An 18513-nucleotide genomic window follows, 5' to 3' on the forward strand; every position below is an offset into this window, starting at 1 on the left:
AATCATGGCCATTCCTTTCTATTTTGCCAGCGACTGGTCTCAAGCAGGCATGTGATCACATTCTGGTCAATGAGAAATAAGGGGAAGTCAACTCAGGTCCTTGCTTTGGATATAAAAAGACAAAGTCATGCTGGGAGAAAGCCGGCTTTCCCCTTCTTGGCTTGATATTTGCAAATGTGGCAGCTGTCTTGTGAGAGCAAAAAGATAATAAGAGCTTAGGGGTTCTTTGATTTTAACACTGAATAGCAACCAATACTGTCAACTGGGCTCCTTGTGTACAAAAATTTAACCCCTATTTGTCTATGCTACAAGTAGCTAGATTTTCTTCTCCTTCTAGTGAAGCACATCATAACTGATTTCCACAGCTCCCCTTAGCTACTTTTCATGGGTCTCCCTGATGGGGAACAACGAGATCGAGTGACTAATACTCCTGAGTTTTACTGGCTGATTATCCCCCACCTGTATAGCTCTAGGACTCAACTCCTTCCTTCTTCAATCTCATCAGTCATTGTAGGGAGACCACAGCCAAACATCTTTGAGAAGTGGCTTCTTCCTTGCCACTCTGTATCACCAACCCCTCCACCCTGCCCCGTGCTGAAGCCGTGTTCTATGCAAAGGCAGGAAGGAAGCCCTACTCTCTGCCTCTGTGTTCAGTATGTCACTGACCCCATGATGCGTGAATGCCTTGAATATCATAAGCCTTGGTCAAAGCACACCTTCCAGCTCCCGCCTACCCCTGCTCCCTGTTGGGGAAGGTCTACTTTTCTTTGTGTCTTTTCACAGAAGCCTAGCATCAACCTCCTCCTTTAGACAGAACAAAGCAACACAGTTCCAGGCATATCAGTCTATACCAACAGGTGCCTCAGAGTTCAGGTTCACTGGCCCTGCAAGATTACTCTCCAATAAGCTCAGCCCAGAGTGTGGTTACATGTGTCTGTGAAGGAATAGCAACATAATATTCCAAAGACAGGCAGGAAGGGACCTTGTATATCAAGCTAAGAAGTGTAAGCTATAATCTCTAAACCAGAGATTCCCAACAAGTATATTCATTATCTGGTGTGTTGAGATACAAACCTACTCTCTCAGCCCCTAGGACTGCTGGCAGAGCCTAGCAGCCAGAGCCCCTAGTCCAGTTACCTCCAGCAGCAAGTGGCCTTGTGTGGGTCTAGGAGGGTGGGTGGGGTGAGGCAGAGTGGAGCTTGACAGGGTCATGACATAAAAAAGACTATAAAACAGGGGTACCTTGGTGGCTCAGTGGGTTAAAGCCTTTGTCTTCAGCTCAGGTCATGATCGTAGGGTCCTGGGATGGAGCCCTGCGGCAGGCTCTCTGCTTAGCAGGGAGCCTGCTTCCTCCACACCCCCCCACACCCCCAGCCCGCTTCTCTGCCTACTTGTGATCTCTGGCTATCAAATAAATAAATAAAATCTTTTTTTAAAAAAAGACTATAAAACAATGAGGAGTCATTGAAGGATTTTTTAAAAATAGCAGTCTGATAAACTTGCCATTTTGGAAGAAAATGAGAGGGCAGTGGATAGGAGGGGTGGACAGGGCGCATGGGACCGGGAATGCTGATCTCACCTAAAACAGCCCAGGTCTGAAATGAGGACAGACCCAATTATGGAGTAGAGATGGGAACACAGAAGGGATGTGGGATATGAGAACCCTTAAGGAGATAAAAATCAATGGACTTGCTAGCTGGTTAGATATAAAGAGGGAGGGAGGTGTCCAAGATAACTTTCCAGCTTTTGGACGGAGAACATGGGTGGACAATGGTATCGTCAATATTGGGAACATGGTAGGGGGTGTGTAGAAGAAAGCTGGTTTGAGATGCTGAGGAATGTCAAGAGAGATGACCAGATGACCCTTAGACACATGGATCTAACACTCAAGAGATCACACTGGTGTAGAGATTTTAGAATTTGTGTCTTTCTAAGTAATAGCAGAAGCCCATGAGCATTGGTGATATTGATCAGGGAGAGAAGAACAGTGACAGGAGAGTGCCAAAGACAGAGCTGGTGACAAAAGCCCTAACCAGCTAGTCAAAGGGCCAGTCCTAGTGGACCTTGGTCTCTGTCTCTGTCTCTCTCTCTCTCTCTCTCAGTGATTCTCTTTGTCTCTGCTTCTCTTGAAGTGTTGGCCCCATTGTCTGCTATTGCAGACAGGACTTTTCTACTGGGCAGAGAACAAAGACACTGGTAGCCCCAGAGTAGCCTCCTCAGTAAGAGGCATTTTTCCTCCCACAATCCATACAACAATCTCTAGAAAGAACTCTGATTGGTTTTGCTTGGATGACATGACCTATGCTTAGACCAGACACAACTGACAGATATGGAGCGCTTGGATGGGCCAGACTGGGTCATGTGCCCACATCTGCCTGGGGATGGGGCTTAGAGGCCAGTTCCATTAGCAGCCAAAGGGGGTGGTAAAGCTTTCTGCGCAGATAAGTACAGTTACCATGATTCCTTCCACATCAGCATTTAAAGAGGTAGGTAGAAGAAGAGAAACCAGTAAAGGAGACAGAAAATTGACATGTCCAGAGTAGATCCTCAGCATTACAAAGACCAAGACCTGTGTCTTCCTCATATCTATTTCCTCCTTCCACCCATTCTCTGGCACCGAGCGCTATGTCTGTAATCAATAAGCATGTATAGACTGAATTTACAAACACTCCCTATGATAAGTAGCACGGCTTTGTCAAAAGACATAAAGAGTAACACCAGAAATTGGATTTGTTAAATATACAAAAGCACATTTTTTAAAAAGTGGCTGGTCACTGCTGACACAGTCATTACCAGATATTCTGGAAAGAGCTGCCTTTTTTCATGACTTGGATGGAGATTCTATATCATTTCGGGCCAAAATAGTTACAGTTGAAGATGTGATTTGGGGAGTGTCTTATGAAAATCAGGTGGCGTTGTTTTGAAGAATGTTCATTTCATTGCTCTGTTCTAGGGCTGACTGTAATTTCATGCTGCATATGCAAGCCTGCAGGCAGGCACCTTAATTACTGCAGATGCCACAGTGAAAGAGGAGGCCTAATCAAACCTTTATTAATCGGTGACATACTTCCACTTTTGGAGAACAGATGCTAAGAAAGAAAGGAAGCTGGAAACCGTAGTACCCAACAACTCCCCTCAGGTACTGATAAACCAGTCTTCATTTTTTCAAGTACCTTTTATATCCACTAGGGGGAACCGTAGTGCACATCAAAAGCTCGGTGTGTAAGGAATGAATGATATCTCCGCGAAAACTTGCTTGTCTGTTGATGGGTGCCTCCTCGACAGGGTTCAGAGATCTGGCATGTTGTCATATTTTTCCAACAGATGAGAAAATATCATTCAAGGTAGGTTCAAGAAAATCAATTGTTTACATTCTTACTGGCTTTAGAGGGGATCCACTAACCATCTTAGATGAAAGTTTTTCTTGGAAGCAGACATTTCTAAAGGAGGGTTTTTATTTGTTAGAATCTTTGCTTATCAAAAAATAGAAAATGTTGAATCTGTGCCCTTTCAGTTTGAAAGAGCTTAATTTTAAATACCTGTTAGACACTAGTGTGATCTTAATGCTCAGTGGAATTCTTAAAGTATTATTGGCACTCAGCTGATAATTATTATAATTATTATAAGCTTGTCTAACATAATTACAGTATAAGACTCTTCCCTTTTCAACACAAAACCATTTTCAAAGTCTGAAAGGTGCTGTAAATTAACAAATAATCAAATGCAATGCTCAAAGTCAGTGGGTTTTTTCCTCCATTTTGTCAATAACGTTTTTGTGGGATATTGCTTTTCTCCTTCTGTCTTCACTGTCTTTAACAGAGATAATCAATTCACAAATTGATACATACATATTGTGCATTTGCCGGGTGAAGTCATTGTATTTGGGGCTGTGGGTACCCCCGAAGAATGACCCCCGTCCCTAAGGACTTTAGTCTTTAGAGCACAATTCAACCGATGTTTCTTGAATATTGAGTCTATATGGGGCCCAGTAAGCTGCAGAGAGATAGAACAGTCAGTCTTGCTCACTGCCACATCCCCAGCTCTCAGCATGCGTTTAGTGCATGCTAGGTTCTCAGAAAGTATCTGTTAAAGAAATGAGAAGGTAAATGAACAAAAAGTTTGAAGCCTGCAAGAAAGCATGGAGAGAAACTGCCTGAGAGACCGTCCCCTGACCTCAAGGAATCTACAATCGAGTAAAAGATAGATACACAATTAATGTACGGTGTGTAACGGAAGTTGTAAGATGTAAAGGCTATCATAGACTGGCAAATAAGGTGCTATTCAAGGTCAGAGGAGGGAATTTGTAACCAACTGGAGGAATCAGTTCGGTTAAACAAATTCAACAGGCAAGTTTGAGTACGGTACTAGAAAGGAGCCTGACAAGCAAGAGATACTCATTATCATTCTGGAATAAATGAATGAACATTTACTATACACCAGGTCCTGTGCTCATTCCCGGAGGCACCAAGATGAACGAGAACTTGATTTCTCTTTTAATTTAATCTTTTAAGAAGCTCATAGTCCAGTAGAGAGCTTCTAGTATATTTTCAAGAAAGACTGCCAGGAGAAAGTGGCTTTTAAACTAAACCTTGATGAATGATCTGGAGTTTGCAAGGTGGAAAAGAGGGGAAGGATATGTTGGGTAAAACGTATAAGCATATGCAAGAGCATGGAGGCATGGTAGGGCTTGGCTGGTTTACAGAATATCCCACTGCTAAGAATGAAAGATAGTATCCAGTATACCCCTAGCTCTTACCATAAAGCCCTGTAAATGGGAGTCCTTTAGTAACTACTTGTTGTTTTTGATAATAGTGGTGGTAAGAGCCAAAAGATGACCAGACGTCCTAAGTGTTGGTCCAACCCAAGTAATATGCTTAGGACTAGGCATGTGCCTCAGAAACTCTAGTTAAAATTCCTTCCTAAGGATAGGATTTGAAATGGGTGTTGTGGGCTACCTTGGGTCTCTCCCCTCCCCTATTCATAGGTTGAAGTCCTAACCCCCCCTATCTCAAAATGTGACTGTATGTGGAGATGGGGTCTTTGCAGAAGTAAAATGAATTTGGTCAGGGTGGGTCCCAATCTCACTGGACTGATGCCCGTAGAAGAAGAGATCTGGGCACAGCTGTGTACAGAGGGAAGACCATATGTGTAGGCACGGGGATAAGAAAGGCTATCTATGAGCCAAGGAGAGAGGCCTCCGAGGAAACAATCGGGCTGACACCTTGGTCTCAGACTTGGAGGTCTCAGAACTGGGAGAAAATAGATTCTCGTTGTAACAGCCACGCCATGTGTGGTGTTTGGTTTTGGCAGTCCTAGAAAACTCCTACAATGGGCTAACATAGCCCTGGAGCCCCCTGGTATCTAATAACAGTAATAATAATAATGATGTTATTATTTATTGAGCATTTCCTGTGTTCCAGACATTATATGAAATTGTACATATGATCTCATTTAACGTGCTTGGAAACCCCATGAGGTAGAAGTTCAGAGAGCCCAAGTCTGCATCGTCATGGAGCAATGGCTCTGGGTCTGGAACCTAGTCTTTATACATAGAAAAATCATCTCTTCGTTTCGACATGCCCAACCCCATGCCAGAGAGCAGGGTGCAGTGAGCAGAAGGGGCGGGCTGCATTTCAGTCCTAGCCGGTGGGCTTCCTGGGATCCTGCAGCCACAAGGTGGGGGGGGGGGGTCCTTTATCTAGCATGATTCTGCTAATTGGGCTCAGAACAGCTGTCTTTAGTCCTCACTCAGCAAAAAAACCCAACTTGCTGGGATCACACACCTCCCCTGTCCCCGACATCTCTCCCCCACCCCCAATCAAAGAGACTGACAAGCGCATCTTTGATTATTTTGACTATGAATGTAAGTGTGCCTTTTTGGACAGTTAAAGCTCCGGAATGTTCCAAAGTGCAGCTTTCATGGTGGTGGGGGAAAGGCCTCTGACAGTGTAAATATTTAATCACCATTAAGAATGCTCAATAAATGAGGGGAGTTGGGTTTCAGATTGGCTGGTTCAGATGATTAAAGCACAAAAATCATAGCAGGGTAAAAAAATAATGTACCCTCAAAAAAAGTACCGTCTTTAGAACTCAAGATGATTTCTATTTCTACTCCACAGAGAGCTGTGTGGGTCACCTGTCCTTGAGCCATGAGGGAGCCAAGAATAACCAATTTATCTTTAAAGGTTAGTGGGGGGTGGATGGGCCAAGGTCTGAAGATGAGGAAATTTGGCAATCTCTTAATAATCCTGTGTCGGTAATCATGAATAAAAATGGAATTTCTCAACTGAATTGAAGGGACGGCTGAAGCTCACTCTTAAGGAGAAATGTCTAAAAAGGAAAAAGCAGTATGTTCAGTTTTGTGTCTTATTTGAAAATATACTTCAAACGTTCAGCAGTGTTTTAGAGATCATAACTACCCCTGTCTCCACGTCACCTTCTGAACCCTTAGCTCCCAGTAGTTCCTGGTTTACTTTTAAGGGAAAGCTTTCAGTTTTATGATTTAGCTGGAAAAAATATATAATCCTACCCAGTCGAGTTTCCATTTTTCTGTATCACCAGGGTGAACGGAGCGTAGGAAAGTCTGTGCCAACAGAAGAAAAGTAGAGCTTTTCTTTTGCCAGGTTTGGGGAGAACCAAACACTTGGAAAGTCTAGGAGTTCCAGTGTGCCTGACGGTCTCTCATGCTTTCCACGGATGGACAAACAGAACATCTGGGTTTAGACATGACGCTAAGTCACTTCTCTATCCATGTTTGGAGGGAGGTGGCGGTAGGGTTCTGACAGGAAGCAGGGGACGCATGCAAACGGATACATTAACGAAGGGCCCATGGCAGACGTGTGCGAAAGGGCAGGGCTGGTGACAGAGAAAGGGACTGGCTGCCACAGGCCTGAGGCTGAGGCAGTCGCTGTAAGCCAGAGAAGGCTCTGGGAGAAGGCTGCTCACAGGATCTGTGGTCTTCAAAGGGCACAGCCACATGGCATAAACAGGGTAGCAGGGAAGGAGCTAGGAGAAGAACTATCTGGAAGTCGCCCCTAGCCATCTACCTCTGGATCTCTTGCTGGCACCTTCCACCGGCTGAATCCAACTGGAAGCCAAGAGGCAAGGGAGATGTCCATACATGTCAAGCCCCTGGGCATGAAGCGGGATGGGAGACAGTGGGGAAATGGGTTGTGGAGAGAAATGGAGGATATCCAGCACCGATGGGGAAGAACACAGAAATGGGAAGAATTAAAAAGCGTGCAGAAGGCGGGCTGAAAGCTTGGTCTTCCGTGGGATCTGCAGGCTGCCAGGGTCCGGGAGAAGCTGTTTGGACCTCCATGCTCCCCGTGCCTTCCTCACATGGGGGGACGGGTGCGGATGTCCTTACCACGGGACCAAACGCTGAGCTTCCTGACAGCCATTCATGCTCAAAGCTGATGCCAGTTGCTTCTGGCCCACCTTGGTAGAAGTATTTTCCAGGGAGTGGCAAGAACACAAGAATCAGAAGGGGTACCATTTGGGGGGGGGGGGGATGGCGAGCCACTGGCCTCTCACCGCCAGGTCCAGAAACTTCATTGTCAGCTCAGAGCTTCTCCCCCTGTCAAGATCTCAAGGAAATGGAAGTATGAGTGACTGTGAAGTTATCTGTGTGTTTATCTTATCTTCTGCTATTCATTTCAAGAGTTTGAGTTATTATTAATATGACGGCCTGTTTCTGGCAGCTCTTCTCTTTGAATGAGTTTGTGCCAAGCTGCCAGTTATCAAAGGATTCGGAGCCTAGGATTATGGTGGCAGGGAGCCTCGGAACCGGGGTGGCAGAACAGGACACAGGAAAACACACCGTGTTAAAGGGGGGTCCGCATTTTGTGTCTAGTCCTTGATGCCTTCTTGGCTCCATATTTCGAAAGAACAGCAAGAAAAATATAAGCAGGGGCAGACTTGAGTCTTGTGAAACTCAGACAAAGGCTTGTGACCAAGAAACTACTCAGCAAGTGACAGAGATTCCCCAAATTGGAAGAAATAATTAACCATTGATTTTGTGTACTTCATGCAAGGTGAACCCCCAGCTGGTCTGGGAAAACACTGATGATTTACCATATTTTTCTCTCAACCGGCAAGGGTCTCAGACTTTTAACCACTGATGGTTTGGGGGAATGTTTTGGAGAAAGGGTTCAAAAGAAACTTCTTGACACTGAGTGTATTACCTGAGAAGAGCGGCACTAGGGGTCCAGATGATGTCCTAGAACCAGCCTCTTAAAAACAACCAACAGTTGACATCCCCTCTCTAGGAAACAACTCATGGGTCCCCAAAGCTGACCGAAGGCTCTTATCTAGCTTAAGGGAAGTCTTTGGACCTTGAGTCAAGAATTGTTTCTTTTTGTACCTCCAAACCATTCTCCCATCTACAATTGTGACTCTGCTGCTGAACGACCATGAGCTATGAAGCCGGGACAGAGAAAAGAGGATGGAAGTCATGCTTGAGGTAAATCGTATCCTCCGTACGGAAGGAACAGCCCTTGGCCTTCATCACTTCGACCAAAGGCAATGGGGCGGTATCCCCAAGCATAAGAACGCTCAACAATTGTCTGGGGCCATGTTGGGCGGGCAAGAAGACGAAGCATTGTGTTCCTTTAGCCACATCTTAACTGCGCTGCGTTTGACTGACTTTTCATGTTGATTGAATTGCATTCAACTCGTCTCTCAGCATCAATTCAAACTTATTAAATGGCTCTCCATCTTATCTGCTTTCAACCATCTACTCATCAGCAGACTAGAAAGGAGGCTGGCTCATGTCTTTTTTCCTGTCAGTCACCAAAAGGGGCCAGGAGCTTTGATAAGGACCTGGATGTGGAAGACCATGTAGACTTGAGCAGAGCTGTGGGGAAGGAAGCAGCCTGTCTGAAGTCCTAGCAGGATAGCACTGGTATGATCGGACCCACCGGGGTACCCAAGTGCTGCTGGAGGGGTTGTAACTCCTTGAACGAAGCAGAGAATTTGTTGGCCACCAGAACTGGTATCTTCGGTGCTTTCGATCTCTGTCAGCCTAGTCATCCTACAGATCACTGTCAGATTTTTTTTTTCTTTAAAGTCAGAAAGAAAACTGAGAACACCAATGATAGCTGTCTTGTGACTGTGACCAGTTGTCTGCTGAACAGTTTTTCATGTCCTGAGCCTCAGCAGGAAACCATTGAATCTATAAAGTCCGGTCCGGCAGAAATGAGTCTGATTGTGGATGGTCTGGTTAACCCAGATTGTCGGAGCTGCCTGGGGGAGCTGACTTTCTCATTATGAAGACTTTCCCATCTAGTGAATGCTACAAATAAAACGGCTCCGAATCAGTCTGAACTGCCTGTTTCCGTGGTAGCGGGTCTCTGTCTGGAGGATAAATTTGCACCGTCTTCTTTTTCTTTGGGTTTCAGCCAGTGGTGTGACAAGGAGTTCCAAATGTGCAGCGAGTGACACCCACCAGCATGGGCTCCGTCAGTGGGAGAGGGACGCCGTGTCACCGGTGGGACTCGCACCCCCCCCCCCCCCCGGGTTGGGCGCCAGAGTCCAGGGGGGAAGCGAGCTGAGCCACATGCCCACTGATTTCTGTTGTTTGTATTTCCCACGCTTTTCAAGTGTGAGATTATGTCCTCCAGGTGGAGCTTTAGTACACAGGAAAATTGGAAAGGGGCAAACATGTTTGTACAAAATGGGGTAGACTCAGCAAAGAATATATTTACATGCTCCCTAGTCTCCTGCCTTTCTTATGCCAAAAAGTAGGCACAGCTTCTGACTCCCTTCCCCATAGGCGCCTGCAGACAATTCAAGGATGGAAGAAAAGGAGGCGTGCTTCCAGGAGTGGGGCTTGTCGTCCCGGATTCTAGAATGGCGAGAAACTGTAGCCATCAGAGCCATTTATGCTCCTTGCTGCTAGTATTTTTCAGATGTTTCTTTCTCAGAACGAGGCGGCAACGAATTGAGTGGTGATCAAAATGCCAACCATAGAGTATGTTTAATCCAAATAGCTCCCAAGATGGTCTCCTCCTGATTGTCACAGCTCTGCAGGACTTAAGAGAAATTACGTGGTTACCAGTGAAGTAAAACTATCTCCAGAATGGAATTGGACTGTTGCGTCTCAGCACAGCGACAGCCATGCCGCGGCGGGTTCGTGGCAGCAGTGATGATCGCTGTTTTCCTCATCATTCACAGGGAAAAGTGTCACCGTGTCCACAACGGGAATCCGCTCCTATGCTGGGAGGGCTTCGGTGAGTTTCTGCAGGTGTTACTTGGGTACTACTTTTCCCGTTTCCAGCAGAGCAAAAAAGTGATTAAAACATTTCAGGTAGGCAGAGAATGGGGGAGTGGGGCCTGATTATCTTGCAGCAGAGAGCATATCTGATATGCATTATGGACAGTCTCCCGACTAACGTCAGTCTGGGGTCCCAGGCTTTCTCCCTCACTCATCCCCCTCCCCAGTACCCTGGCTGCCACTGCCACACAGCTCAGGGCAAAGTATTTCCTGCCCACTGGCAGGCAGAGATAATGTCATCCAATTGCAGACAAGGAAATTATTGAATGGGACGATGACCACTGTGAATGCAGAATACGAGAGCTACTGCTGGGATGGCGGGATCCTTTAACTGCATGGCAAGGGCAGAAACTTCTGTTTCTCTTCTGCTTCCTGCCTCAGCCCACCCTCTGTCCCTCCCGCCTCCCCAGGCTCCTTCTCCTGCCTCATCCATCAGCACGGGGGAGAACTTGAAACGCTATTTTAGAAGCTGGAAACCTGCGGCAGCTGCTCCTTCAAGAGGGTTCAGCATCTGGAGGAAGCCCATTCACCCTATTCCCCCCACCAAAATAGAGTCCATCTAGAGTTGGGGAGCCAGGAAGGGAAGGAAGAAAGATGATGTATCCTGTTACTCTCCCTGGGCCCTGTGGCCTAGAAGCAGCCGGGGAAGGGACAGAGATCTTTTTGCAAAGATGCGTCAGGGTCCTGGGGAGCCCCTTATTACACCCCCCGCCTCGGGGTCACCTGCCAGACTTGAAGTGTGTTGTTGGTGCCATCAGCTGCCTCAGGAAGCTGGGAGGCATTTGTGCTTCCTCTGAGAGATCATGAACCTAGCCCCACACGTGCAATGATTCAGAAATTCACTGTGCTCCAGAAATTCTTGGTGGCTTTGGGGGCACCCCTAGGTGGGTTGGTGAGACCTCAGAGGGCCTGAAGAAAAGAAGTGGGAAAGGATGAGGCAGAGAGAGAGAGAGAGCCTCTAGGGAATAAAGGGTACCTGGCTCTAAAATTAGAAGGCTGGGCTGGGGAGGGCAGCTTGGAGCATTTCACTTGGGGAACTTTGCAGGCCCACTTGCTGAAAATGATCTCGCAGCCTTATTGGATTGGCCACAGGTGGCACCTGGCTAGAGCGAGAGATGTGTAAGCGGCCCTGAAGCTAGACAGGAATTCGAAACTCACCTCTACTGTTAACCAGCCGTAGGGCCCAGGAGAGTTCCATAACCTCAACCATGATCATTCTCACTAGTAAGTGAGGATGATGATAACAACAGTCACTAATTAAAAGGGTTATTAGGGTATTAAATGAGTCTTAATCCATGGGGTAAATTTCGAACAGTAGCCGGCACATAGTAAGTGCTCAATAAATGTTAGCCAGGAACATTAAGGCTAGATGGTGAGTAGAACTTTCTAAGTGCCAGGTCTGGGAGCCTGGGACTCCGTTGCCAAGGGAGATCAGAGAACCTTTTCAAATATGGGAGCTCTGGCCCTGGGGATTGTCCAGAACCAGAGTCTCGGCGCCTGCCTTTCCCCCACCTCGCTCCTCTGACCGGGGGAAACCCAACCCCTGTGGCAGGGACGCCTCCGTCCCCTGTGCCTCCGGCTCGTGCACGTCTCCCGCGCGCCTCCCCAGGGCCTCCCTCCCGCCGCTCCACACCTGTCAGCCGCCCTGCAGCCTCCCTGTGGCCTGAGCCCTGGGCCTCAGTTGCAAACCCTCGGCGCCCTGGGTCCTCGTTCCCCGGTGCCTGGCGCATCCCCCCGCCGCTCTCATAAACAAAACCCGAGCGTTGGAGCAGCCCCGCGGGCGGACGCGCGCGGGAGCCCGCTCGGCATACTGCTAGCGCGCCCCGGGAGCCCCGGGAGAGCCAAGGGGCGATGGTGGCGGCCGCGGCGGCAACAGCAGGCGGCTCAGCTTTGTTATGAATAGATGAAAGAGGCCACCTACACAGTAACCCAAATTACGAGACCTTCCTCCTCCCTATCTCACCGAATCAAGAGGGGAGGGGAGATGGGCGTGGAGGGAGGGAGGGCGGGCGGGCAGGAGGCGGAGGGCGGAGGAGGAAGAGGATGAGGAAGGGGGCCAGTTGCATCCCACTTTCACAATGGGAAAGTGAAACGCACAAGCGCACCCAACCTCTCCAGCCCTCCCCGCCTGCCTCGCTCCCCTCCGCCCGTCCCCTCCCTTACCCTCCGCGCCTCCCCGCGAGCGCCAGCGCTGCACAGAGGAACTCTCCGGAGAAGCAGGGCGAGGAGGAAGCCGCTCCGGAGCGCGCAGGGCTTGCCGCCGCCGCCGCCGCAGCCGCAGCCGCCACAGCCGCCGCGCAGGCTGCCGGAGCGGACCCGCCGCGTGCCGCCCTCCCTGCTCTCCTTCCCGGGCGAGCCGCGGGGATGGGGCGGCCGCGGGAGCCCGAGCGCGCGCAGGAGCCGCCGCCGCCGCCGCCCGCGTCTCCGTCGCCGCGCGCCTGAGCCGCCGTCGCCGCCGCGCGCCCTGCCCGGGGGCGGCCCCCCCAGCCCCATGGAGGTCTCCCGGAGGAAGGCACCGCCGCGCCCCCCGCGCCCAGCCGCGCCGCTGCCCCTGCTCGCTTATCTGCTGGCGCTGGCGGCGCCGAGCCGGGGCGCGGACGAACCCGTGTGGCGGTCGGAGCAAGCCATCGGAGCCATCGCGGCGAGCCGGGAGGACGGCGTGTTCGTGGCGAGCGGCAGCTGCCTGGACCAGCTGGACTACAGCCTGGAGCACAGGCTCTCGCGCCTGTACCGGGACCAAGCGGGCAACTGCACGGAGCCCGTCTCGCTGGCGCCCCCCGCGCGGCCCCGGCCGGGGAGCAGCTTCAGCAAGCTGCTGCTGCCCTACAGCGAGGGGGCGGGCGACCTCCAGGGGCTGCTGCTCACCGGCTGGACCTTCGACCGGGGCGCCTGCGAGGTGCGGCTGCTGGGCAACCTGAGCCACGGCTCCCTGCGCAACGGCACCGAGGTGGTGTCGTGTCACCCGCAGGGCTCGACGGCCGGCGTGGTGTACCGCGCGGGGGACCAGAACCGCTGGTACCTGGCGGTGGCCGCCACATACGTGCTGCCGGAGCCTGAGACGGCTAGCCGCTGCAACCCGGCGGCGTCCGACCGCGACACCGCCATCGCCCTCAAGGACACGGAGGGACGCAGCCTGGCCACGGAGGAGCTGGGCCGCCTCAAGCTGCGCGGGGGCGCGGGCAGCCTGCACTTCGTGGACGCCTTTCTCTGGAACGGCAGCGTCTACTTCCCCTACTACCCCTACAACTACACGAGCGGCGCCGCCACCGGCTGGCCCAGCATGGTGCGCATCGCGCAGAGCGCCAAGGTTTTGCAGTTCCAGGGCCAGGCGGCCCTCGACTGCGGCCACGGCCACCCCGACGGCCGGCGCCTGCTCCTCTCCTCCAGCCTGGTGGAGGCCCTGGGCGTCTGGGCGGGCGTGTTCAGCGCGGCCACCGGGGAGGGCCAGGAGAGGCGCTCCCCCGCCACCACCGCACTCTGCCTCTTCAGGATGAGTGAGATCCAGGAGCGCGCCAAGAGCTGCCCCTGGGACTTCCAGACGGCCGAGCAGAACTGCGTAAGTCCTGCCTCCGGGGCGCCGCGGGGAGTGTTGGTGTTGGGGGGCCGCCGCCGAGACCGAGCGGGAGGGAGACCCGGTTGCCATTCACCAAGTCCCGGGTTCCCACAGCTCGGTGGCTGCCGAAGAGCCGTTCTCTTACGGTCTCCGAGACCTCGGGCTGCCCTAAAGCACAGCCGGAGTTCCCCAAAGGGAGTGGAAAAGGGAGGTGGAGAGGGTAGGAGTTTGGCTGAAAACTCTAGTGCTGCACCCCAGTGCCGTCCTTTTCTGTCCAAACGACGCTTGTTTGGGGCTGAGCCTCCGCAGGCAGCCTACCCCCCCCCCCCCCCGCTTCCCTAATCGCTTCCCCGGGTGCATGGGCTTAGCAGGCGTGTGGGTTTGACCCTTCTCTACACGGTTACCAAACACGGCGCCCTAGGCAGAGAAGGCGGTTGAACCTAAAGGGCGCGCTGCCACACCCCAGCCTTTGCGCCCCCCCCCCCCAACCAGCAACACACGTGATGTGGTCAGAAGAGTTGCTAGCCTGCTCAGCATGGGTCAGTGCTAGCCTAGAAGAGGGGCTCCCGCTTGGGGGAACAGAACCCTCGGCGTGACCCGGTGTGAGGGGGCGGGGCTGCGGCTGTACTGTGAGTGCGCTGTGGTCTCCGGGGGGAGAGGCAGGGGAGGCTGAGGTCTCTTTGTGGATAAAAGCTTCAGCCTGGAGGGGAGAGTGAGATAAGAGGTTGGGATGCCGCACAGTTTATAGGCTGCATGTTACCGGACTCGACTGTGGGGCTCAGGGACACCACCCTTGTGTTGTGCCCACCCAGCCAGAGCCCAGGTTCCCGCCCCCGGGTTCTTAGGGCAGCCACAGCTTGACTCTTGAGATTGGCAGCTCTTTGACTGGAAAATAAAGCGGCGGTTCAAGAGGGTCCAGTTGATGGGGATTAGGGAGCCATTGTGCACTTCTCAGAGGCCGTTTTCCTTCCAAGGCTGCTGGCACGTCGACTCCACATATGGCCCCTGAGAGGGGAGCCTGCTGAGAGCCTCCTTTATAACTGGACAGAAATCAAAGAGCAGAAATTAACGGCTACAGGTGTTGCCATTGTTTTGGGGTAAAATGCGTCAGAGAGGAAGGGGAGACGTCTCCACTTGGAAAACGTGTTGTAGTGATACATTGTTGTGCAAACAGGGGAGCCTGGGCTCTAGGTATGGTAATGTGTGTACAGAAAGACCCTCCCAGCCCCACCCACCCCTTTCTCTGCCAAGCACATCTTACCAAATATTCGCCCTGTTCTCCAAGGAGGGAGAAAGAAAAAACAAAACGGAGGTCCTTTCGAAGGTTCCTTAGATGGTCATTTGCTTCTCCCTCCTTGCCTATCAGTTGTGTGCTGGGACCCGCGGGTAATGCCTTCATTTAGTTACTGGTATAATTTTTTAAAGCATAGGTTATAACTAGTGCTCCCTAAATGTCTTCGTCTTGCCATACACATATACTGTTTCATATGTTTTTATTAGATGTTTAGCATCTGAGAGTTCAAGTGGGGCAGAAATCGTTGCCTTCTACTTCTCCATTGAAAGACTTGAACGCACCTCCAAATGTTACTTAGTGCCAAGCTTTAGGCATCCTTGGTCTCTGGAGTTAATGACAAGACAGCTCAGAGGCCCACAGCGGGTAATAACAGTAGAGGTCCAGGCTCTGTCATCTGACAGCTGTGTGGATGTGTGGAGCCAAAACAATTCTCTTGACTGCCTCTCTGTACCCGTTGGGTCCTGGAAGACTTCGCTCCCTTCCAAACCCAGCAGGCATCCCAAGTGCATTCCGAATCCACGTTTTGGCTGGATCAGGTGTTCCTACTTGCTCTGGGATGAGGAGGGGAAGGGAGGGGGGGCAGTCGGAGAGCTGTTTATCCCTCTTCACGGGAGCTTCTGGAGAGAGCTTTCCCTTGGAAATCAAGCCAGGTATAAATACACGCTGCCAAAAATCTGGAACCGGAAAAATAAATAATTAAAAGGGGTCCCTCCGCAGCCTTTCTTGCTGCTGTTATTTATCAAGAATTCCCAGTGTGCTGAGAGCTGTGGATTCTGAAAGACAGGGTCCCTACCCTCTGAGCTTGTCATCCAAGTTAAATAATATACTCTGGTTCAAACAATAGCATGTCATGGCTGCACAGGTGGGAGCTTGGAGTTTTGCTTTTTTTTTTTTTTTTTTCTAATTTAAGTAAATTCCTTGCTGCTACTATGCATTAAAGAGCCTTAATGGAAGTAAATTTCAAGAGGGGTTTGAATGGGGGGGGGGAGGTGGTAGGTTTGATGAAAAAGCTGACAATTTTTCGAACCTATTAAACAGGCAGATAAGATACTTAATTCAACAGCTATTTGCTTGGTGCCTGCTTGTGTAAACAATGCCGTGTGCTGGGTGCTACTGGATTTGCCACTGAAAGGACAATAGCAGGTTGCAGCCCCATTTAATGGGGTCACAGGATCATTGTGCCCCCAACTGTCACTCAGAACAATGATGTCATTTGATTGCATTTGTTCTGCATTTTATTTTCTAGTTTTGAATGCAATGCATTTTGGAAAAGGCAGACTGAATTACAGGTGCCTAAAACCAGAGACTGACTTGAAACACTCTAGAGGGAGCCTCAATAGACTCCAACAGCGATTCCTTCAGAGCAGACCCAGGGATTTTAACAGTAACCCAGAGGCAGTGAGGCACAAGCGGCTGAGTTGGCTGGCCTTCTCCTTTCCTACTAGGTGGCTCTCTCTTCTTTTCCATCTTCAACCAGCCATGGGTAGCAAAGTGACAGGAGTGACTGGGCTGTGTTTTCTCCTTTCTTGGTTCTCCTATGTCAGTGGCTTCCGCTGGGGATTAATTTACGAGGTGCTTGTGCAATGAGTGTGTACCCAGCTGTTCGCATGCTGGGTCTTTAACTTTTCTGCCTTGGCACCAACTTTGAATCACTTTCACAACTAGAGCAGGTTACCTTCAGCCTATATCCACGTCAAGGGAGCTGATTTCCGCAGCCCCTTTCTCTGATGACCCTAATAAGTATTGGTACAGCACTTCCCCATATATTTTCTCAGCCCCTGATCAAGTCTAAAGTTGATTCTATGAGGAACAGCCCCATCTACCTGATGAGGAAACTGAAGAGAAGTGACTTGCTCAAGATAACAAAATAAGTGCCTGAGCCTTCTGGCTTAAACTCAGATCTTGAAAGTCTACCTCTGTATTCTTCCCCACCACTCTAGTGTTTCTCAAACTTTCTCTTGAAAGAGGCAGCCACCAACCTCCCGTACAATGTGGGGTTGAAGCTGATCGGTGCCCTTTAAAGTGTTTTAAAATTTCATGTGATTCCCACACTCCCCCCCCCCCAGCTCATTCTGTTAAATTACATGCAAGTTCATGAACTTCCTTCCCCTCTGAACTCCTACTACTCTTGCCACACCAACACACCCAGAGAAAAGTGGACGCACGTTTCCAAGTCTGGCTGTTCCCACAGTGGCATGGTCACCATGGTTGGGTCCTGGGGCTGCTTGTGGTCTACACATGGTGTCCACCTGCTCCATAGACACTAAGGGTGGTATGTTTTTCATAACCGTCGGCTAATAGGGTGGATGCTTGTAGTTCATTCTTAGCTCTTATGGGGAAACACACGCCCTTCCACACTCACATAAGTCCAAAGCCTGATAGAATTTAACTGTCATGTGGACAACCACAAAGACACTCACGTGCTCTCCAGCAGACAGTCACCCAAGATCCTGCTAGTGGTGGTGTGCAGAAGTAATGTCCCAGGATCTCTCGGCAGTGCAGACTTGTGCATTGCCTCTTGACCTCAAAATCCACAGTCTTCCTGTGATGTTTATTCCTCCTTTAGTTTCTGTTATGATCCTGTCTAGCCATTTCAAAATCTGCAGACCAGCTGGTGAATTCTCCCCCTCTACACACATCTGAAACACAAGGGTAGATCTAGAAGAAAAAAACCAAACAACAACAACAACAACAAAAAAAAAAACAAAGCAAAAAAAAACCCCTAAAAAAACCCAGTACCGACTTAGAGGGGAAAAGCAATATAGCTACTATCTACTAGGTTGTTCTAATGGCCAGGCTTTGGGCTAAGCACTTGACATGCCTTATTTTCAGTTGATTCTCACAGTCCTCCTCTGGGGCAAGGACTGAAGTTGCTACTGTGATTTTATAGGTGAGAGAATTGAGGCTGGAGAGCTTTGGTTAGATTCCACAGCTGTGAAATGGCAGAACATTTAGAACCAGCGGGGGTGGGAGGGCTGACTTGTGGACCTGAGCTTGTGAACCACCGCCACAGGCCGCCCAGGATGTGATTGTTGGGTTCTGGTGTCAGTCCTAACTTGTTTGGAGCAAGTCAGGCCCTCCTGACTGCTCTGATAAGATCAGCTGTTTGCGGACAGTAGATGTGAAAGAATGGAGCATCCATGGCTCCAAGAACGGCATTTCTCTTTTTGCAGATTGTACAACCAAGAAAGTTCAGACTCTAAGAGGGCCGTAGCTCCTCTTCTGTCAACTTTTGGACTGTTTTGACATTCTTTATATTAAGGCTCAAAAACAACCTCAAGAAGACCAACAAGGCCTCAAGGGGCTTCTCCCAGTCTTTGTTCTTGGACACAACCCAGCTCAGGTCCTGAATTGAGAGAGCTCAGCCTGTTAAGTCTGGGTTATGGCACC

The 18513-nt window shown here is 50.2% G+C and overlaps 1 protein-coding gene across 1 annotated transcript in view; it reads left to right on the forward strand.

Annotated features, from left to right (window-relative positions):
- The first annotated feature begins 12661 nt into the window (after nt 1–12661).
- PLXNC1 (plexin C1) overlaps nt 12662–18513 on the forward strand; it is a 140623-nt gene continuing 134771 nt past the window's right edge. The window contains exon 1 of the mRNA XM_059187533.1: nt 12662–13832. Within this exon, the coding sequence (XP_059043516.1) occupies nt 12768–13832 (1065 nt within the window). The 5' untranslated portion in view covers nt 12662–12767. The remainder of the gene's footprint in view (nt 13833–18513) is intronic.

This window comes from Mustela lutreola, chromosome 8 (assembly GCF_030435805.1).
Source record: "Mustela lutreola isolate mMusLut2 chromosome 8, mMusLut2.pri, whole genome shotgun sequence".
NCBI lineage: Eukaryota > Metazoa > Chordata > Mammalia > Carnivora > Mustelidae > Mustela > Mustela lutreola.